Source organism: Bidens hawaiensis, unplaced genomic scaffold (assembly GCF_021521415.1).
Source record: "Bidens hawaiensis isolate Kalapana, Puna unplaced genomic scaffold, B.hawaiensis_p1.1 tig00002181_1, whole genome shotgun sequence".
NCBI lineage: Eukaryota > Viridiplantae > Streptophyta > Magnoliopsida > Asterales > Asteraceae > Bidens > Bidens hawaiensis.
This window is the reverse complement of record NW_027491116.1, coordinates 1,741,946-1,766,583: the sequence shown is the minus strand read 5'-3', so window position 1 is coordinate 1,766,583 and position 24,638 is coordinate 1,741,946. Positions and strand designations below refer to the sequence as shown.

General features: G+C 34.4%; 2 protein-coding genes across 2 annotated transcripts; both read right to left on the bottom strand.

The window, feature by feature from the left end:
• Positions 1-4,622: 4,622 nt before the first annotated feature.
• Positions 4,623-5,952, bottom strand: LOC143609028 (ADP-ribosylation factor-like protein 8a). Its single transcript, XM_077083903.1, has 6 exons — positions 5,847-5,952; positions 5,549-5,630; positions 5,427-5,459; positions 5,233-5,354; positions 4,992-5,153; positions 4,623-4,848 (listed from the first exon to the last, which is right to left on the bottom strand). The coding sequence occupies exons 1-6, from the start codon at positions 5,882-5,884 to the stop codon at positions 4,731-4,733; spliced, it is 555 nt and encodes a 184-aa protein (XP_076940018.1). The 5' UTR covers positions 5,885-5,952; the 3' UTR covers positions 4,623-4,730.
• A 15,354-nt stretch (positions 5,953-21,306) lies between these two features.
• On the bottom strand, positions 21,307-24,253 carry LOC143609020 (BTB/POZ domain-containing protein At3g49900-like). Its single transcript, XM_077083898.1, has 4 exons — positions 24,084-24,253; positions 23,835-23,904; positions 22,762-23,280; positions 21,307-21,957 (listed from the first exon to the last, which is right to left on the bottom strand). Exons 1-4 carry the CDS (start codon positions 24,251-24,253, stop codon positions 21,307-21,309), a joined length of 1,410 nt encoding a protein of 469 aa, XP_076940013.1.
• Between the last annotated feature and the right edge of the window lie 385 nt (positions 24,254-24,638).

Here is a 24,638-nt window from a genome sequence, read left to right as displayed (position 1 = left end):
TTTTATACATAAAGTTATAATAGAAAAAATATATAAAAATAATTATAATTATATAAAAATAATTGATAAATAGTAAACGAGCGGAGCTCGAGCTTAAAAATCTACTCACGAGCCGAGCTCGAGCTTTGAAAATATAGCTCGAAATGAGCTCGAGCTCTGTGTAAATTAAACGAGCCGAGCTCGAGCCTAGTCGAGCTCGGGCTCGGCTCGGCTCGGCTCGTTTACACCCCTACGTGTGGGTCTAGGTAAGAGAGAGGAGGTTTTTCATGGAATTATTATTACCGTTTGTTGGTGTATTTAAAAGGCCCGAAATGAAAAACCTTTTGAATGTAAAGAGATGAAGATCCAAGATATAATTTGTGACATTAGATCCCATAATTTTCTTTGGTTCAAGCGTAGATTTAGTTGCAAGTCGATAACTTGGTCTAATTGATGTAAATTTTCTTTGATGTAATGGTGGTGTGGGTTTTTTTTTTTTTCGCGCCTTCCTCTGAGTTGTGGAGGGTGGTGTGTGGCTTTGGCCTTTTTATAAAAGTTCACAATTCGAAGAAAAAAAAACAATATCATTCCCCTGTCTGTTTAATTTCGTTTGTATTTTTCTTTGTTTTGTTTGGACTGCTTGTGTCTTGTAAGTGGTCATTATCTTGGTTTTTATAATAGGCAAATGAGAAATAAATAATCACATCTTTTGTGTATTAGCCGATAACAATCTCACCTTTAAAAATTACTTCCAACGGTCCAACATTTCAACTATTTTTGCCTCAACGGACCTTCGTTAAAAAACACTTAACGTCATTAAGTTTTTTCCGAGTTTCAAATCGATGTTTTAGGGGTTTTGATCGGAAGAAGGATACGAGTCGACTGATGTAAAACTTATCTCGAAACGGTGATCCAAGCGACGAAACAGTGTTTCAATTCGAGTGTTTGAATTTCCAATTAACAAAAATCAAGCCATTTGAATAACCGTTTCGAGATAAGTTTTACATCAGTCGACTCGTATTCTTCTTCTGATCAACCCCCCCCCCCCCCCTCCCCAAAAAAAACATCGGTTTGAAACTCAAAATAAACTTAACGACGTTAAGTGTTTTTTAACAGAGGTCCATTGAGCCAAAACTAGTTTAAATGTTGAAATGTTGAAAGTGATTTGCAAAGGTGGGTATTGTCTGCCAATGCACAAAAAAATGGGATTATTTATTTTTAAATTGCCTTATAATACTGGTCTTTCAAAAAAAAAGAAGTTAAATTGGACATTATCGTATTGACATATAGGGCCGGAAATTTAGACACGATAAACAAATACACAACACACACCTACACGACTTTAACAAGTATCGGGTATGGCCTTACATGTTTAGTGTACTAAACTAGTAGACACGAATCAATCTGTTAATTTTCGTGTCTAACATGTAAATTACTCGTTTACCTGTTAAGTACCAGTTAGTATCTGATTAGATTTTTTATATATAAAAATATATAATAAGTTATATACCCTAAATAGTTAACTCTAAATTTTTATCAAACAATGCACACAACGCACATCATTATAATCCAACATCAAGCAGAACGCGCACAAACCCTTCTTCAATTCTCCGTCTATGGATCTCCAGTAGTCAGTGGTTTCCCTTCACATCTTCGGTAGTCGCGGCTCTCCGGTCTACCCCTCCACATCTCCGATTCTCTAACAGTTTTACCTCTTTGCAGTTGCAGCGACGCCACCGGTATTAATAGGTTCGTGTCTTATCGTGTATACCTGGTATTAACGGGTTCATGTTCGAGTTTGGGATACATGTACACGATAAGTTTTCGTGTCATGTGCAGGTATACATGTTTTGTGTTCGTGTCTTATCGTGTACGAGGTATACACGATATGCTAGCCCTATTGACATATACCATCCTATTGCACTAACATTATGAAAACTTATTATAGGCCAGCAATAAGGTTACGAAAACTAATTATATATGCATGCAAGCTTATATGCCCATGTGGTACACGAGTTGAAAAATAATTTTTCAAGCATATTTAAATAATATGATCTATGAAATTTAATAAATCAAATTAACATATGACTAAATAACTCAAATGAACAGGTTTGGACAGGCGTCGCTTATAGGTTACATCTTACTACTATATTAAAACAAGACCATATAAACACATGTCATCTTTCTAAAGTGTCCATATATGATGACATATAAACTATTTCCATAATAAAACCCTATTTAAATCTCATTTAATGGTGATTTCTAGAAATAAAAAAAATGTTTAATGTTTATTTATTATTACGTCTTTTAAACTAACTTTTTAAATACTTTATTTCAAAGTATTATTATTATAAAGATCCAATTGATTTGTGTAAAACAACTAACATATGCCTAAACTATTAAAAGTCTCTTTTTCGAGTGTGTGTACATCTAATCACCCTGAATTTGCCTTCCGTGAAAATTTAGTTAAATTTGGCTTAATTTTTGATTTATTTTACCATTTTAAAACTAAAGTTATCATTTCGTACCATTGAATTGTATATAATCATCTTTTTTATTGATGTTATATTCTTTATTCAGCCCGTGTATTACACGGGTTACTAACCTAGTTTGCTATTGTGTCAACACCAGGTTCAGTTTACTACCATGTTCACCAAATAGAAGTCAACGTCTCCCCTTTCATAAACATACCTATGATATCTTCGTCCGGAAGCTTTGTCATGAATATTTTTCTGAAAGATTTATGAGAAAACCAATATCCCGTTAAAATTTTGAAATCAGATCTAACATAACAAAACACTAAATCTAACACAAACCCTAATCTTGAATCGGTTAAACTTTCAAACAAATTGTCATTAAAATAAAATACCTACTGATAGATATGTAGCATATGTTTAAGAATTTGACGAACATTTAAAATAAGGTATATATTAAGGCACTAAACAAACATTACGAAAACTTATTATAGGCCAGCAATAAGATTACGAAAACTAATTATATATGCCTATAATGTTTATTGTATAACAATAAGATTACGAAAACTTACAATATTGATAGTTACATACCTACATTGGACCATTATCGTAATAACATACATAATACAACAGCAATAACATTACTAAAAGTATTATAGACTAGCAATAAGATTACGAAATCTTATTATATATGCCTATAAATGTTTATTTTATAGTGTACAAAAAACGTAAAATGCACAATACTCTATCAATATAAAAGAAACATGAATTTGATGTTTTATGGAGTTGTTATCCTCACAATTCTATCATTTTGCAATGCTTCGAACCCAAACACCGCTTATAAATTAAGAATATATGTCACAAACGGCATTCAAGAAAATATTGTAGTTCATGTTACTGGTCAAAAAGGTAATGAAGATCTAGGAAATCATACATTAGCTTTCAATGAAGAGTTTGATTGGAGGATTGGGGTAAAACTTGGTACCTACTATTTAGGTGAATTTTGGTGGGGATCAAAGCATGCTTCTGTTAGTCTTTTTAATTATCACATTTCACATAGTTGTTTTGACGGAGACATTTTTCGTATTCAAAGATGTTACTGGTTAGTTAAGCCGGATGGATTCTGGTATAATGGTAAGAATGATACATTTCCCGGTGATTGGAAGAGGCGTGCAACTTGGTAGAATGGTAGAATATGTAATTAATATAAACTAATTAAATAAAAAGAATATTTATATGAGTCAAATTCACTTAATATTCGATTTCAGAGATCTAAAGTTGTTCTTTTTTTCTTTTTTGTATATTTGTGTTTGTTTTTGAGTGTTTATGTGCTCGATTTGCCTTTGTAGTTTGTACTGTTGGTTTGGTTTCCAATGGAATAATGGTGATGAAGTAACATTCACATTTCACAAACATGAAAATTAATACTTAAAGTTCATCTGATTGAAATTCTTAACAATTATATATTTATTCATTAAAAATTTATATTAAAAACATGTACCGTTCATAATGTCACATATTGAAGTATTGAACAATGCTTTCTAATTTCTATCAAACAATTTACTCGGTTTAATGATAAGTTACGTAGTGAATTGTTATTGATGGGATTTACTGGATGCGATTGTTAACGTTATTATGGGGTAAATTGCAAGACCATGAATGGTAATTGAGTTGCGGGAAGTTCTTGTTGCGCTCACAAGTCACAACAGCAAGTTGTTGCTAATGGCAAACCAACCTTAACAATTATAATACGACACTTAAGTGTGACTCTCAGTGACGCCATCAAAATGCTCATTGCCCAATGCCCACTATTCCCACTAGGTTATTCCTTATGTCCCTAGATCCATTAGATTAGTACTACTACAACAGTCCAATGTTCTTACACTATTACTGTGTGGGACAAGTTTCCACCCATTTTCATAATTTCCCATTTCAACACAACTTTAGCATTAACAACTCCTTATGTTAGATCCATTACAGACATCATTGTTGCACCATGTTTCAGATTTCTATGATAAAGCTGATGAGTGAAGTATTAAAAACATGCATACCAAGTTTATGTTAATTTCTTAACAACATAATAACAGCCGAACCAAAAAGAACATACAACACAACAATCAGAAAGAAAGCATGAGACAAAACAATTATAATAAAGATTTAAAGGTATATACCATACGACAGCGATATGCAAGATTCACTCAAAACAGCCATATAGTCTTCATTAAGTTTGACAAACTCGACACAAAAAACAAGCACACGAAAATGGCAAACATGCACTTAACTTTTTGATTTTGAATGCTTCACAAGCCAATCAATGACTGAATCGATGTTTGTTGAGTTCTTGCACGAGATCATGAAGCAACACACTTCTCTATCCGTGATAGACTTCAAACCCCTGCACACCATATCAGCAACAAAACACATTATAAACTTTATAGTTAATTACTACAATGGTCTCTGTGGCTTGAAAAATTACATGTATGCAATTAAGATGATAAAAAATCATACAAAAAGTAATTATGAACGAAATGGCCTTACATTTGATCGGTCAAAGCTTGTTTAGAAAGTGCACCCGGCTTATCAATTTTGTTACCCAAAACGAGCAATGGAATACCGGTCAATGCGGGCTTACTCAGCAAATCATGAAGTTCACCCTTTGAGATGCTCAAGTTATCATGATCTGCAGCATCCACAACATAACTGCACCAAAACGAAATAAAGAAAGTCAAAATCAGAAGTCAACGTTTCCCAAAAATGCGTTTTGGTTAAACTTGCGTACACGATGGCGGAAACCGCACGACAGTATCGCTCCCACATGCTGCGAAACCGGGGTTGACCGCCAAGATCCCATAGCTTTATCGTCACATTTCCTTTAGTTACTTTTCGCATGTTGAATCCCACCTAAAAGCAAGAAAAGAAAAAAGGTTTGTAATATGCAAATATGTAACATGTAGAGTTTAAAAAAGAACTCACTGTCGGGATCATGTCTTCACTATATCCCCCGGTCTACAAACAAAAGACGGTTTTGATCATGTTAGAAGATGAATTTGAAAAAAAGCTAAATTTGTCAGATTTAAATCAATAGATATACTTACAGCAACAACATTAACAAGTGAAGTTTTGCCAGCATTCTGAAGGCCGATCAACGAAAGCTCCATTTCTTGCTTGAAAAAGAGGCTGTAACATAATTACATAACATGTGATTTCAATATTATTGACATTGTTTTGTCAAATCCTAAGATCAAAAATATAAAATTTGTTTCGCATAATGACATCCATGATAAACAAGAGAAAGATCCTAATTTGACAAAATGGAAACTTGTTAATTCAATTATCATGTTAAGCAAAATCCAATAAAAAAGAAAAGGAAATGGGGATCGAATGAATAGGTACCTTCGAAGCCAAGCCATAAAAACTTCCCATGTGCCCATAATGATATGAATGATAATTAAAAGGGGGATCTGTTGATTCAAATCGATTCCTGTATGTATATGTTTGTCTGTCTTATTCAACGATTATTGTTGCCCTTTGTTGTTGTTGTCAGCAGCATATCTGTACGGAATCAAACAAGTATTGAAGCGAAATCAAGGGATTCAATTACCGTGATATTGAAATTGGGAATTCGGAAACTCAGTGAATTGATCTTGATCTTGATCGCGGTTAATTTGTTATCGATGGATGCGAGTGGATGACGGTCTCACTATAGCCTTTTGGATTGTGGCATCCAACAGGACCTCACCTCGGACCGAGGCTGCTTTCTTTTTGTTGGAGGTTTGGCTCATCTTTATTTATAACTTTCTTTTCATTTATCACAAAAAAAAAAGCACACATGGTTAATAGTTTTATATCAATCCTTTCATTCCAATGTGATGTAATGATAGGAAGTATAGGTTTTTTAATGAAAATTCATGTTCAATCCCCACAAATAACATTTTGAATGAGGTACGGATGGCTTAATGAAGGAAGATTGCGAACTTAATGATCTCCAGTTCGATCCTGAGGGTGTTCGAGTTTTACCACCAATGGGCCTACAAGACAGGTGAGTTTTCTCTAGAACTGGAGATAACTTGGAGGCGATTAAGGGCTCCATACGGCTGGATTAGGCCAGCTGACAGTAGCCTTTTGCCATTAGGTCACCCCGTACGGAGTACCTAGACAATTCTCTGTTAGTTGGTCGTTAAAAAAATATATTTATATCGAATTCTCTTCCTCGAAATTAATTCTTTTAATATTTCGATGAAAATTAATTTATTATTTGAAAGATTAACATTGATGTAGTTCACCGCTATCAAGTAGGTTAAGACAAGTGAACATCGATAAAAGTTTTAAGTTTTGTATGACAAGAGGTTCCAACAAGATTAGAGAGAAAATTATACGTAGTGATAGTTCATCGCAGTATGTTATACGATATTGATGGTCGGCTCATCATAAGAGTAAAAGTTGGAAGTAGCTGAGAAGAAAATGTTGAGGTTGTGGATGTGTTGTCAAGCAAGGTTCACCCAATAAGAAATGAAGATTTTCGAGATAGTTTTGGGTGGCACACGTTTTTGGTAAGATAAATCAAGTATTGAATTGATAATACGAGAAAAAAAACACAAAAAGAATATACTAGACGTCCGACTCCAAATATTATTATGAAGGAAATACAAGTCAAAACTTTTACTACAACCTCTCTTCTCATATCAATAACCCTTACCTTAGAGCATGCACAACCCATCCCCTTAATTTTTGTGAAAGGCTTTTGTAAATTATCGAATAGGGTTAAAAGTGATTGTAAATGAAGGAGAGAGAAAAGTTAGTGATCATTTGTAAATTTGGGAAAATGTTATTTGCCTATATTTATTTTTGTTAATATTTGTTGAAATTGGTTGTAAGTAGAGGAGAGAGAACCTCAAATGATAAAAGAATAAAAATATATTATTTAATTAATCTGAGAGAGAAATGTAATGTTTTAGTGTAATTACAAAGATGGTGATGGAGGACGGGCTCCAGTAGCATCTCTATCTCTATCTCTATAATTACACTAAAAAAACGCTATATTTTCTCCATTCTTTTCAATTAACTAATATTTTTTTATACTTTTATCATTACCTTTTCTTTCTCATGTACTCGCAATCACTTTCAAAAAACATTAAAAAGTTATAGAGGGTGAACAGTGTTTCTCCAAATTTACTCATAAACAAAATTTTATCTATCTCCTCCACTCACAACTAGTCTATATAATATAGAGAACCCATTCACAATTATATAGAGGATCTGTTGAGAATGCTCTTAATAAACATATATTTATAAGCTCCTCAACTCATTGACTTGTGACTAGGCTTTCCCTTCGAAATAGAATCACCAACAATTAATCCTAATTTTTGACTCGAATTAGGTGGGTCTTAATCACATAGCAGTTCCTACATATCCTTTAACTTGATCCTTTTTAGCTGACTCTTTAAACAAACTTGTTCCATCTTCTAACATGAAGCTGAAATAACTTTGATCAGTCAATCGTCGGTTCTTGAATTGATCTTGATCAATGCTTGATGCTAAAAACTGGATAAGCTTCTTGATAATCGGTTCTTAATCTCCAAGCTTCTTGATTGATGTCTTGCTCAAGTTCTTTGGTTTCTTAAAAGTGTTCTTCAACTTTTTTGTGCACCAATTTGATCGGCCTTCATTCTGTCTCGATCACGGCTTTGATCAATAGCCTTAGATGATCCCAAGATTTCAACTTTTCTTAATGGAACAAGTTGTCCAATTAAGCCATTCAAGCTTGGTTTGAATTATACTACGAACTTTTGATCCCACTTGATCGGTCCTCATTTATCATCACGATTTTGATTAATCCCTGAAATAGGTGGTCAAGAGCCTAACCACTTTGATGCCAATTCAAGAACGAATTGATATACACGAAACAAAAATACACACAAAAAGTGAAAATACAACTCCCAGTTTATTTGTCAAAACGAAATATTAATTAGAAACCTTAATAGCACATAACTCCTCTCTCTTTTATGAAACCTTAACTTGGTCGACAAAATTATAATTAACCCGTTAATTCTTAGCTTGGGCCTTTTTCTTAACTAGACTACGATTGAGCCAACAATTGCATCCGAGTTCAAGAATTGAAACAAATATACAAAAAGCACACAAGATTATAAATATAATGGATAACTCCTTTATTACTATCAAGGAAATATGACTTGAAAACCTTTATTACAATCACTCTTCCCATATCAATAGCCCTAACTTTGTAAACATATAATTTATAAACTCACCCAAATTAGGTGAACAAGAAAACCAACAAAACCCTAATTACCACTTACACCCATTAGCACAAATAATAAATTACTTGGGCTCGGACCTCCCCAACTGTAACGATACGGAGAAGGTTAATAGACCAATTGTATCACCATAGACAAATTACGCATTGGTCTTAGACATGAGAGATTCTTGATTCATAAGATATATATTGTCTCTTAAATCATCAACACGGTTTGGGCTTAGTTGGTTGTGGAGCATATGAAACTTTACAGTTAAGTGTTTATATAGGAATAGTACCAGGATGGATGACCTCCTAGGAAGTCTCTACCAGGATAACGAAAGACAAATCAATGAGTTTCTAGACGGGCTATCTATCGAGGATAAAATGAACAATATTGGTGGTACGATAGGTCAGTTGTTACACCTGCTCACCAACTTATGAGCAGGCTTGTCCATAGAACTATGAGACAGACGGTTGAGATGGTTTCGGCATGTGCAAAATTGATAGATGCCATCACTAGTAATAATCGTGGTGACCACATAATGGAGGAAACGAGGAGTAATTCTTTCTTGTATTGCATGCAGGAAACAAAGAATGGTAGCTTTGAATGTCAAACCCTACCTTTTTGATACGGTATTATGAAGATATTTCTCTTAAAACTATCGGTTCAAACTTTAATGGGTGCATGATAGAGATAAATCTACAATTATGCTATCGTCACAACTAATGCTAGCTCCTTTCCTGGCTTGATAGCTAGGTTGTGTAACATCTGCCCGAATCCGACCCGACCCAGATACCCGTTTTCTAATCCGATTCTTTTTATGATTTAAAAATTAATTATAATCTTTATAAATCTAACCTTTAATAAATCTTTATGTATATATATATTTTTAAAATGTTTCTTCCGCCTCTCCTTCCTCTTCTTCTCTTTTCTTTCCGCCGTCCCGCCTTCTTTTCTCTTGTCGCCATCCCCCCCCCCCCTTTGTTTAAACCTTGAGCCTTGAACCCCTTTTTCTCTTAACTCCTTGCTTGTCCTTTGGCTCTTCCCGCCTAAGGATGTCTGCGCAGCTCCACGCGCTAAACTCCTTACAAGGAAGCCTGCGTGAAGATTGACTGTTCCTGCGCTACGCGCTAGGAACTATAGTTCTTCCCGCGGCGCGCTAAGAATGATACTTCTCCGCGCGACGCGCTAAGAATTGTAGATCCTCCCGCGACACGCTGTAGATTTGTAGTTCTCGCAGCGCGCTAAGAATTGTAATTCTTCCCGCGACGCGCTAAGGATTTATGTTCTTCCCGCGACGCGCTAAGGATTTCAGTTCGTTCCGCGACGCGCTAAGGATTTGTGGTTCTTCCCGCAGCGCGCTAAGGTTTGTCTGTGTCAGCCTTCTGTGTGTGCCTTCGCGCTCGCACTCAGCTTTCTCGCGCTAAGTCTTGTGTCTTTTATCTTGATTTATCCAGCCGTTTACCTTTGGTGATATCTTATCTTTTGGACTGTTGACCTAACTTGCTTTGTGTCTGAAAAGTTACTTTCGGCGCAGCATGCGCGTCAATCCTATTGGTTGACAGAAAGAGGTGACTGACAATATCTTTTAAGATCTTCTTTTCCTTATCTTGAACAGTGTTTGCCTGACATATCCCATGTGCTGTGAACAGTAACCTGACAGCTTTTTCCCCTTTTCCTGCTGCCATATCTTTTGCTTAGATTTGGTGAGATATTTTCCCCTTTTTCCGGGATTGTGTTCCCTAGGGTTTGCCTATTTATACCCAGCCATTTTCTTTAACATTTCACACACGGACACTTAATCTCTTCTCCTTCTCCCTGCTGAAGATCCTCGCAGCGCAGCCGTCAACATAACTCCAGCTCTCCTTGCCTCTGTTTTTCTCTCTTCTTTTCTGCCCAGATCTCGGTTAGTAAATGTTTATAATTTGTTTAAGTAAATCGATGCATATTACCTATGGTTAGTTATAATCAAGACACTAAAACCAATCGTTAAACCGATAATCTTATTTATAGGTTAACTTTGCTTGTTTGGTTCTTGCTTTATTTATCTTCATCGCACCGTTTATCATGTGAGTTATCTCGTACCTAATCCCTTTTTATTTTTAATGTTTTGGGATGTTCATGTGTTCATACAAACTTAGAGTCTTAAACTGTTTATGAACTTTAGTCGCGCAGTATCCCATGTGTTGAGGATGTTTACTTGGCTGTTATTTGTATGTGTGTATCATTAACCGCTTTGTTCGGCCTATTCCGAAGTTTTCATGGATCCATTGGATGAACACGGGAGACCTATCGTTTACGGTTTTTCTTTGTTTACACTTGCACAGTATGTTTTCTCGTTTTTGTGCTCAATTGGGAGCACGGATTGAACTATGAGCTATGATCTATCTTAGGCTTGATCACAATCTGATTACACCCTTGCTAAACTCTAGACATACACGTGTTGCGCACAGATTTACTGTATTGCATTAAACTTGATTTCTCACCAACACGCAAGTGTTTGACGTTTATTTTAACACATGTTCAGGTTTGCAGTAGCTGTTTTGGAGCTTGAGGACACGTAGGAAGTTTTCTTTTATTTTGGACCTAGATTAAAATGTATCAAGACAAGTATATGTTGATCGAATACTTTGCTTTATTATATAATGATTTTTGTTGATTTATGTTATCTTGTGTTGCGCTGCGCGCGCGCGATAAATGTGTATTAATAAATATTGACACCCAATAGTGTCACGGGTAATGAAACAATATGTGGCGCCCCGATGTATAATCCGCCTTTGGTCGGGGTGTGACAGGTTGTCCCCGATTACTTTTCATGTTCAAGTAATGGCTATAACACTATGAAATTTAACAAGTAGGTTATATGATGCACGTGAGAGTAGTTGTATGAAAAGTTGTTAAGTTTTTCAAAAGGTTTATTTCACACAATGTCGAGTTTTAAATTTATAAAAATGATTGTTATCTTAACTAGACCACACACAAATAAGCTAGTGTACCTATCGTATATGAAGAATAGTATCGGTAAGAACTAAGTATCGATCCACAGACACGCTTGTTTGATTTTTACTACTAAATCGTTGTATTTATTTTAACCGAAAGTAAACATCATAGTAGTTTTGGTTTGACAAGTAAATTTTAAAAGAAATTTAAAAGCATAAATTAAAGACAATATTTATGGGGTTTTATATTTTTATAGAGATGATCAAGGATAAAAGTGTATCATCTTGGTTAAAACTCCTCTTAACTTGGTTTTAACAATTAATTGGTAAACATGTGATATAAGCTTGCTATGGTGATTAACGTGGGAATAACACCTTATTTCTAGGTCATGTTATTCCATGATAACTAAAGAAAGAGATATGTATAACTTCATGACCTTCACTAAAACATCATTTTATGTAAACAAGTGGTTTATATTAAGTATTTATAAGGTAACTTACTTTAAAGATGAGACAATCCCGTAAATTATTAAGTGAATTGTCCTTGATATTTAGTAAAAATAACATTTGTATTATACTTAAAATACCAATTAAGATTAGTTAAGTTGTAAAGGATTAACTTTGAATTACCAAGTATTAACCCACACAAATCTTGGACAATTATAGAACTCATGTAATAATCATCCAAGAGTTATTTGAAATAGGTTATGTTGCACACTCACTTGACAAGTAATTACCCGATTTTAGTGGATGAATATTAACAATACATTGTCAACATTCTCATTTTAAGATTATCTATTACTACTAATACTTCATTTGGTCCATGTTCATATTAGGATTTATGTTAGTTAACCAAGTCCTTACAAGAATAGCAGTTCCCTAGCTTATCATCAAGCTTGGTACTTGGTGTCTCTTTTAAAGATTTATAGTTTATCAATCAACGCCTCACAAGAGTGGTAATTTCTCGGCTTATCGTCAAGCTTAGCACTTCATGTCTAAGGTTCATATCTTTATTAACCAAGGCCTCACAAGAGTGGCAGTTCCCTAACTTATCGTCAAGCTTGGCAATTGGTGTAAATTTTAAGAGTATTTTAACATTCCTCATCAAGTGATAATTACAACATAACCTTTACTTTTTATAAACCAATCACATGTTTAACCAATATTATTAAACTTTAATTAAGATTCATTATAAACCAAGATGATACTATGAAAGTTTAGCCAATAGTAAGCATAATGTTATACATCAAAGTAATAGATATAAACATGATCAAATTAGAACAATCTAACCAAATTGGATGACTAATCTTTGATGCTAATGACTTCTTCCAAGAGCTTAATCTCCTTGATCTTCAAAGGGTGGATGGATGGATAATTCCCTTATTAATGGTGGCGAAAGGAGGTGGGTGAAGTGGATTTAATGTATTGAAGATGTGTTGAATGTGGAAGATGAGCATTCAATTTATAGGCTGAGCTGGGGGCTCAACATGGCCCATGTTGAGTTAGGCACGGCCGTGTTGATCACTTTGTTCTATTATATTTAATGTTCGTTGTCAGATGGTACAGCAGGAGAGAGAACACAACCGTGTTGACCTCTAAGTACGGCTGTGGTGATTCAGAAGAGTCCAAATTTGTCTTTTCTCTTGTACTATCAACATGGGTGTGTTTTGGTTGAACATGGGCCATGTTGAGCTTCAAAACATTCTATTTTGTCTTTTCCTTTTGTACTTTCAACATGGGGTGTTTTGAGGTTAACATGGCCATGTTGTGACTTCCTGAATTTTGTCTTTTTCTTCATATGTTCTTGACATGACCATGCATTGATTCACCATGAGGTGTGTTGAGTTATTTTCACAGTTTTCTTCATTTTTCTTTGTATATCAACTCGTTTTATTCCTTAGGGTTATATTTACCTATATATAGAAATTATAAACATTGTTGGTTATTTATTCTAATATAATGCTGATTTTACGCTTATATGGAGATATTTTAGTTGTGAAAAGATGTATAAATTTATATACATTATTATATAATAGGGAAAATTCTTAAAATAACCATCTTTGATCAAGCTTTTCCAATTATAGCCCAAGACCAAAACTAATTCCCAAAATAGCCAGACTATTCCGTCGGAAACCATTCTTGATTCGATGAAATTTTTAGCCTATCCTGACGCGCCACGTATCATGCTTTTCCGTCGGAACCGACGTTTTAAGGTTTTGGCCTACCGAGTAGCCGGACGAACCATCGACGGAAACAATGTCTGAACAGTCGGATCCGACTGTCTTTTACTCCGTCGAAATATAGTTGTTTTTATTTTTTTATAATATATTTTGTATTGTTTATTTATTTGCATATTTATTTTGTTGACAAATTAATTTTTTTTTAATATATACAGATTGACAACATTCGTCCGGTGCCACTGGATATATAGGTTATTGACAACGATTTCAGTAACGAGGATGAGGTGGATGCGTATGACAACGACGGGTGGTGGGTTGGTAAAATTATTGGCAGAGATGTATCCAATTACTTGGTGGATTTCGAATACACCGGTCAACAAATTGCATGCTCAAAAGAACGTTTGAGACTTCATCAAAACTGGAATTCAACTGATGGTGTTCGGTCTTATTCCAAGAAGTAATAGTATTGTTTCTTTTGAAATGTAATGTCTATGTTATCGATAAAATGTAATGTCCTTGCAAGTTTTTATCAATGAAATGCTAGCGTTTATGTTTTCTTTATAAGTTAGACGATACTTTATACAACATTCTATTTAAGTTATAAATTTTAAACATCAAATAATCGAAGCAAAATTATAAAAAAAATAATTTCTCAACAAAATAAATATGCAAATAATAAAGAATACAAAAATATATTATAATAAAAAATAATAAAATAAAAAAACTATATTCCGACGGAGTAAAAGGCAGTCGGATCCGACTGTTCCAGCATTGTTTCCGTCGGAGCCGACTATCTTTTCCTTCGACGGTTCGTCCGGCTAATCGGTCGGCCAGAACCTTAAAACGTCGGTTCCGACTGAAAAGCATGATACGTGGCTCGTCGGGATAGGCTAAAAATTCCGTCGAATCGGGAATGGTTTCCGTCAGATCTGATGAAATATCTAGCTATTTTGAGAATTAGTTTTAGTCTTGAGCTATAATTGGAAAAGCTTGGCAAAAATGGCTATTTTGGGAATAAACGCTACCACAACCATATAGTAGTTGCTCCTGTTTGGTACTGTTTGGTTAACATGTCCTCCTATTTAACTGATACCATGGGTTAATTTATCATGTGAGTTTATTGGTATACATATCTGCAGCCCTGAGAAATGCGTGTTAAGAAAGACAATTTGAATTGCAAAAGAAAATCATCCCTTCAGGTAGAAACTTGTTGGAATTCCATATTCTTAATGGTTCAACAATGATTACATCGAGGATTTATAAAGATAGTATTATGATTAACTAGGAATAATATTTGTGACTTGACAAATTAACTAGGAATAATAGTTTATTCAGTTTATCTATAATATATATAAACAAAAACCCTAAAATCCTACGTGTCGCGATATGGTCGCTCCCCCTTTTATGGAAGCCACCAGATTGCTTGATTTTTAAATGGAGGTCTCTCATTGATTTAACCCAAATTCATGGGTATGGATCTTACCAAAACCAGATAGCTGTTAAACGGGTTATAAAATCTCATTAAATTAAAAATTAATCTTACCAATTATTTTAAATGAAAATTCTATAAAATAGGGATATACTAAAATTTAATATTCAATTTAAAAAGAAAAAGATACTATTTATAATTAATAAACAATTTTATAGTAAAAAACATAAGCTGGTCATGGGTTACCAAATCCAGATAATTTTTAAACGAGTTGTAGCATATCATTTATTTATGAAACCTTTTCATTATCAAACCCTAAGTATATTATTAACTTTCTTAAAATAAAAAAATTAAAATCCAAAAAATAAATATTAAAAACGAAAAATGTAAAACAACCATTCTCTCAAGCCATCATATTGCTTTATTTGTAAATGAAGGCTTCTCACGCATTTAACCCGAATTCACAGGTAAAAGTCTCACCAAACCTAGATAGCTCTTAAACGGGTTATAAAATCTTATTATATTAAGAAGGAAAATTGGTTTTTATTGGTCCCAACTTTTTCATTTTTGCCGGCGGTGGTCCCAACTTTCATTTTGGCTAGCAACGGTCCCAACTTTAACATTCGTTTCTTCCACCAGTCCGCGACTGACGGAGCACTAACTCCGTTATGTTTTTGGTTTATACTTAATATAACCTCAAACTTTAGGGTCTAAACTAAAATTATAAATTTGAAATATATTAAATTAATAGAAATAACCCAACCCCCCTGTAGCCCGTATTCCCGGCTAGCCGCCGCCGGCAACGGCGTGAGGCTCCGACCACCGAAAAACATTCCCATTTCAGCCGTTCTTGACCCGTTAATTTAGAATAACGTAGTTAGACGGCAATAAACAACAATAATTAACATTCTAATTATATTTTAACGCCTTAACCGTCGAACTAATTCCCGTAACCTTCACCGGAAAATCGGCCATAAGCAATTAACAATGATTAATGAATTTCATCGCAATTACTAGTATAAATAGGACCCACACACCAAGCTAAACTTGCTCATCCTCTCAAATCTCACTGATATATCCTCTTTAACCCCGTAATCCTTCCTCCAAACTCGGAGCTTCGGCCAACTTCGTTCACCCCTTTCCCGGCATCATTCGAGGTAATTAAAACATGGTTTTGAATCATTTTAATCCATTAATCAAAAACCCTAACTTAATTTTAACAAACATGGATTGGATTAATCAATTGGATTTCTAGGGTTTGCAGAATTTTGGATGAACATGTATTATTATATACAATAATCCACGGTGGCTGCCACGTAAGATATTTTTGACAACTCAGATTGACACGTAAGCAAAAACATAACGGAGTTAGTGCTCCGTCAGTCGCGGACTGGTGGAAGAAACGAATTTTAAAGTTGGGACCGTTGCCAGCCAAAATGAAAGTTGGGACCAGCGCCGGCAAAAATGAAAAAGTTGGGACCAATAAAAGCCAATTTTCCTATTAAGAATTAATCCAATCAAATATTTGATATGAAAATCTTATAAAATAGAGATATACTAAAATTAATATCCTATTTTATTTATAAAAAAATATATTATTTAAAATTAAGAAACAATTTTATAATAAAGAAAATAAACGGGTAATGGGCATCACCAAACCCAGATAACTTTTAAATCGGATTATAACTTATCATTTATTTGTAAAGCCATTTCATCGTCAAACCTCAAGTATATTAATTATTAACTTTCTTACAATAAATAAAATTAAAATCCAAATATACATATATAAATATTAAAAATAAATAATGTAAAACAACCCCCGTAATACGGGGGATAAAATCTAGTATTTATATAAATAATAGCATACATGATGCCTTTGGATGTTAATCAATCTATCATACTGTAAATTACCAAGTTTGCCGTGGTTAGCAACATGAAGCCTCTGAGGTCTCAAGCTAACTAAAAAGTTGGAGGCATTTTCAAAACCTTTTTAATATAAACCTTCATCCGTTACCAGTGTTTGGGACCGACAATAATAAACTAACACCTTTATTGTTGGCAGAGTTAAAAATACATCCTTTTGGTGATCCAATTAAAGCCTCCCTTTTAGTTTTTTTTTCCATAACCAGACTCGTAAGTCGATGTCGAGATGTTCAAACAAGTATCAAATAACAATGTAATTTGAAAGCAAATAACCTCGATAATCAAGTAGCAAAATATAACAAATTGAATGATTCTAAAAGATTAAAAACTAGGCAAGAATTAGGCAAATATTAGTGCAGATTATAAATTGCCAAATAATTCATAAGATAAAAGACATAAATCAATTAAGAACCTCAGCCAGTCAGTTGACTAGCAAATCACACTGAATTGTCACAGCTGGTGCATAGTCACAATTTACAAACTTTGTGTGAAATAGACACAGCCACCACTCACGCAAAACCTGCGAATTGGAAGTAAAAGTAACAATTGAGTGATTCAAATACACATCCATACCAATTACGTGAAATCTCAATTCTCATATCCAAAAATCGAGCCAAATTAATAGAGACATTTGACTTACATCATAGGCGATAGCCATGAAATCTCAATTCTCATATCAACAAATTGAGTCAAAACAATTAAAATTCTAGCATGAATGTGATTAATTGATTCATCGTACCATTCCGTCAATTTCCTTAAAATGCGTGCCTAGAGTGTTCCAAGATTGCCACTTCGTTATCTATCATGCCTCATCCTTCCTTCATCAAAACGTCCAAAACCTGAGATACAATTTTTTTTAAGAAGTTGAGGCCTTCGTATTTTTGGGCCCTATAGTCCTAGCTTGATGCAACAACACTATTGAGCTGGCCCTGTTCGGATACTTAATGGTTTAGGTTAACGGGACATTACTAGACAACCTTATTTGTTTTACTTGTATGCATGTGACATAACATTATTGATATATAGTAGAGTTTGAATTTATTCTAGGAATAATTGGTAGCATGAGAACCATGAGTTAGTAAGACAGCGTATAGACAATGAAAGTAATATTTTTGTTATCCGTGTCAACTTAAATGCAACTACAGTTTGGGTTAGTCATCCTAAGTATGAGCACGTGGATTCATTGCAAGTATCTTTCACATCATTGTGATTTGTTTCTTGTGTTTCATTTTTGTTTCAAAGCATTTATTTTCTTATAGACAAGATGATGACAACGACCTGGTAAATCTGGTATCTTTTTTACGAAGTTAACATCACCTATGCAACGTTTACCCCCTTTGTGTCTTATTGTCTTAATACTTAGTATTAGTACTTAACTAGCGTTTCATTTGTGTCTTGATACACCCTATAGCGAGTGCCCTTACTAGGAGATATCCAAACAATAATAATAAATGTGCATTAAAGTGCGAGCGACCGCGTCATTAGCACTCTAGACTAGGTTCAGGTGCATTACGGGGTGTGTGTGTGTTGGTTATGATTTGTGACCACTTAGCAAGAGCATACCAATTATTAGTTATACGTGACAATCAAGTAATAGTTATGCTGGCTCATATTTTGAAAGAATAGTCGTTGATGGATCTAGTCATGTGGTTCTCTAGTGAAACAAAAACATAGATTAGTTGATGCTTAGTCAGCGTTAGGGCTGTTCATGAGCCGAGCCGAGCCGAAGTGAGCGAAGGCTTGCTCGTTGCTTGGCTCGTTTACAACCGAACCGAACGGCTGAAATTCGAACCGAGCGAAAATCAAAGCGAGCCAAAATCAAATCGAGCATTTTTTCGATCGAACATCAAGCGATATCGAGCATTATTTATTTCTTTTTCACTCTAAAATTTTCAATAAGAAACAAGTTTGAATGCTGCAAATAATATATTTTGTAAACAAATTAGTAGTTTTTAGACAAATTAAATGTGTAATAGGTTGTAAATTTTTTGAAGAAAAACAAGTTTGTAGTGAGATATAATGAACATGTAAGCAAACTTCTAATATTCTGAAAACTTGAATCGTACTAATGAAACTATAAAATTGAAGGAACATAAAAAATTTAAAAGGGTTTAAAAAATTGTATACTCATATTTTATATGTGTAGTCTATGTATATTTATATATTTGTTCATATATACTTATATATAAAATAAAGTAAAATCGAACCGAATCGAGTAGACCTTTGCTTATTGCTTGGCTCGCTTACAAACCGAGACGAGCAGAGCAGCTCATTTACAACCGAGCAGAAAAATGAGCGAACATTTTCCAAGCAATTTCCAAACAAGTTCGAGCGACGAGCGGTTTAAACGACCCTACTCCGTGTATTCACTTAGTTACTATTAAGAAGCAACTAATAAATGAACAAAAAAAGACCAGATTATAATGAATTTTCGTTTTAACACTATAATTTAACTAAAAACCCACAATTATTTAAAAACCCATTAACTTACTAAAAAAACCCTGTATAGCTCTCTTTACAATGATGACTTTCTTGTATTTAGGTTATCGTACTTTCTGAATTTAGAGAGTCCTGATGCGCCACTCAGACCAGACTATGTTGTCTCAATCAGGACCCTACTGGCTTCAGAGTTTGGCTTGGGGGTTCCCCCAGGAAACCATGTCGTCGACTGCCACTTGACAATCGTTGTGCCACAACAAGAGCATAACTTTTTGATGTAACACGTGGTGGGACAAAAACCCGGGTACGCTTATGGTTCGACCTGACAACATTTACAGAAGACCTAACTCAAATCCTTCATTACCAATATTCATCTAAAAATGACACAAATAAGATTATTCTACAACTGGCCACAAAGTGAAGGATATATAACTAACTCCTCTATTTTATCTATTCGATTTAATAGCAATTGTCTATTATTTTTCTTCTTTTCACTAGTATCCATTCACAAAAGGCATCAAAAATGAATATATAATTTAATGTCATTAAGATGACAAGTAATTGACTAAAATGTTTTTATATTCATAATAAAATTTTAAAATATACATTTTGATTGACCGCTACTTATATAACCGTGTAAAATAAAATTAAAAATATTGGTCGGATTAGTGTAATCCATCTTAACTCATTCATTCTATAGAAAATTTCTAAAATGTTTTTTTAGAGATAGATTCTACCTCAAAATTTTAAATTCTATATTTGTCCTTTTATTAACACGTCGTCACTTCTATGTTAGGAGTTCGAGACGACATGTTTCTTAACTCATCGCCTCCTCTCCATATTAGCTCAAAACTAGTCGTCCCACCATCATGGTAGCTCAAAACTCGTTGTCTCCCCGTTATATTAGCTCAAAACTCATCACATTCCCGCCATGCTAGCTTAAAAATTAAATTTAATAAATCTTCTTATTTAAAATCTTATATATAAGCAAGGTACACATAAAATGATTTTGATGGTATACATAAGTTTTCTTAATTGTATTATTATCCAATATGCAAGAATTTAAAAGCTAATAAAATTTTAAAAAAATAGCAATTTTTTAAATTAGTTTAGGTTCCATGTTTTTAGTAAAAATAAGGTAAAAAAATTTTAGCTAACATGGTGAGGAAACGAAAAGTTTTGAGCTAGCATGACGGTGAGACAATGGGTTTTAAGCTAACATGGCAAGAAGACGTCAGGTTTTGAGCTAATTAACATGATGAGAAGACGATGAGTTAATAAAATATCGTCTCGAATTTCTAACATAAAGACGATTACAAGTTACTAAGAAGAAATTTGAATTTTGAAGATACATATTTAAAACTTCTCTTAAAATGAGAAGAATTTTCCCTTATTCTATTATTCGACCACCTATACATTAAAAACTGTTAATATTTAAAATTATCCTTTTAATCACCATCATCTGCCACCACCAGTCTTCATGGACCACCAGTCCCCGTCATTCTTTTAATTAATCTTTAATATTACTATTATTTTTTAGTATATTATATAAATCTGACAAGCAACCTCATACATAAAATGGTCAATGGATACAAAAATTAATACACAAAAATGATTTTTGTTATAGGAAAACTTCTTTTACTTATCGGGACTCATCACTCAACATTTAGGTGTTTAAAAGGCAAACGGCTAATTAGTCACTCTTTCCAATTTAACCTCACCCCGACTACGACCCAAACCTGATTTATGAAATGCACTTTTTAACCCACTCATGACCCGCTTCCCGAACCCTCTCAGACTCGCTTGATCGCCCGAATGGTCCGACCCGTTTCCCATATCCATGGTCCGCAAACTACCGGAAGAAACCGATCCTCTTTGCCCTCTTTCAACCATCCTCTCGGAACTAAACCGAAAACTCTCGGACTTAACCCGATCCGTAACTTGACCCGTATCCGCTTTAGTCAGAATCTTCTTCAAGCCGTGAATCTCGTCTTCCAGGCTTTGAATCCGAGAACTCGTGAAATCCATGGTATCTCTCAGGTGTGCCACCTGGCGAAGCGCGGCGTCACGTTGGAGGATTGCACCGAGTGTGACGGAGGCGTTCGCAGTGGCAGGGGCAGTGGCGGGTTGTTTGATTTGGGTTTTATTTGGGGTTTGAGCGGCAGAGAAAACGGAACGACGAGTGTTGAGTTGCTCGACGAACATGGCTTGAACCACGAATCTTAATGGCATTCTGTGGTTCTGAACTGCATGCATTAGCATTTGTGAAGATAGATTTGAACAGTCGATGTAGTTGCAGATTTTGCTTCCTTGTTCTTCACTTATCTTCCCACCTTCTGCCTGTTGAATAGAAATGTTGTTTCATTTGATGCATGCATGAAATCGAATAACTAACAAAAACAACCGAATTTGTGAAAATCAAACACTATTATTATAACCAAATGTTATAAAAAAATATATATTTTATGTGCCAAACTAAAACAACGTACTATCAGGCAACACCAAAGTACCAATGCGGAGAATACTAAAAATTAGTTGGCACACTAAACATATTTAGGGGGTGTTTGGGAATGCTTATTTTCACCACTTATAACTTATTAACTTTTTAAGAGTAATAAAGTGTTTGAGATTGCTTATATTATTAGAGGAAAAGTTTCATAATTTGCAATTTTATAACTTATTAAATTATTGATAAGTTATAAGGAGGTAAAACGAAGAACCTCAAACAATCCTTTTAAGACAATCAAATCAATGCACATGTTGAGTGTCAGCTAAGCCTTTTAAGTTTTCCTCGTTGACTAAAATTTAGCCTCCTCTTCTAGACACCGGATGGAGCTTTGCCTCGATCAATTTTGAGCGTGTATTGATTTGATTGATTAATTTCGTAGACCCTGTTAAACTTTTAAACGCCAACTAAAATTTAGCCTGGGCTTTAAAAGTCAGTTATTACTGTGTGAAAGAAAATCGGTCTAAGATTTTCCATTTTTTCAACACTTAACTTTATATCACGAAATCATCAAACCGAACCATTGTAACGACCAAAAGGAGAACAAATTTCCAAAACACAACCACCAAATATTTAAAATTTTGGTTCTAAAACGAATTCAAACCCAACTTTTACTCGTTAATTAATTAGATACTCACCTTGAAATAGAAGTCAATGATTCTATAAAGCAAATCATGAGTACCATTCAACCTCCGGTGCAGAGCATCAACCAACAACCGAAACTCCTCACCCGAAAGCTCCTGAACCCCGTCAAACCAGCTCAACACGTCTCCGGCACCGTCACAATTGAACTTCATAACCTCAATACACCTACTCACAACACCAGTTCTCGTCTCCACTTCCGGCAACAACCCCATGCAAGACTTCAAAACCACCCCAGCATAATCCCGGTCCACCGCCACCGTCCGACAAAAATACGCCTCAGTCTTTTGCCGTAGATTCTCAACAACTTTGGACTCATCGTTCATTTCAAGTAAATCAGCTGCTAGTAACAGAGATGCCACGTTGAAGGGAGTAATGAAAAGGTGGCCGCCGTAACAGTGGTCGGCGACTAGGGTGAATGTGTGTGGCGTTATCTTTAACGGCGGTGAGATGGTGACCTCGGGTGATTCTGTTAACTGTCGTTTGAGGTATCTGCTGCATTGTGCCAAGGGATCCTAGGTGAAAGTGAAACGCAAAATTTAATTGTACTTTTGGTTAATGTTGGCATCGACTTTGTGTGCAGTGTAATGAATGTGAAGGTTACGTGTTGGTTGGTTGATTAATAATTATGGGCATTTAATTTTGAATGAGAATGGCAAAACGTAAATGTCTCATTGTTGTAGCAATTAATTTGTATATATCTTTTCAGTTTCCTATGGTAAATAATTAAGCTTATTTATTATTTATATTTTATTTTTTAATTAATCAGAAATAACCAATTCAAACAAATGTTTAGCAGATATAACATGAGGAAAACGGAAAACTGTACCTTATTTCAAATTCTTGTTTAATGCCACTTGATTGTATTATGATTTTTTTTTTTTTAATTCTCTACAAAAACCTTTTGAAATTTGATTTCTCTGTGAATGTTTGAAGTTTCATCAATTTTATTTAAGGGTAAAAACAAACTCTCTTACTTCACAAAATTTTCAGATTTCAGTCACCAATTTCAATTATAATTTTAAAGATTAAAAAGTAGAAGATTTGTCATTTCTAGAATTAGACATACCTTGTGCAAACGGAAGCTTGAACCTTGAACATGTATCATCACATTGGTTTCAACTTCATTATTAAGAGACCTAAAACATAAGATGAAACACGTTAAAATAAACTATATGTAATTCCTTAAAATAAACATAACATTTGATATCATAAATTAACTACTTATAAAAATCCCTAAAACAATACTAATTAATTCAATTTGAACATCAGAAAAATGAAACCAAATTAAAAAGACAAGTGAACTAGCAAAACTTACCAGAGTCTAACTCGTGACCGGAGAGAGGCGGCGGAAGGGGAGGAGGTAGGCGGCGGAGACGAGACAGAAGAAGGTGTGGTGCAAGAATCTTCACCGGAATCTTCTTCATAAATGGTTTCCACCACCCTCAGACTTTGCCAATCCTCCGGTTCAGAAACGGCTGAATTCATGGTTGGATAGAGAGAGTAGAATAAATTAGAAGGTGGCCAATATGTATATTAAATTACATTTATAAATGAGATTTAATAATATTATTAATTCAATTCTTTGGATATTTGAGGGGATTGATGTTTGGCCCATTCATCGCGTTGCATGTGATGCATCTTAAATGCCCTTACACCTTCCTACTGTACCATTTTTGTCCTTTAAGTTCCTGTTTTTTGAATTTCAGCATTTGGGCGGTATATTGGATTTTTTAGACATGAAAATATACTTCAATTTCACTTCTTTTTTGAGGTTAATACTATGAAAATTCAAAACAATTTCCTGTTTTTATATATCAGTCCAATATCGTTACTTTAAACTTTTTTAGTCTGTTTAAAACTATATGTAAAA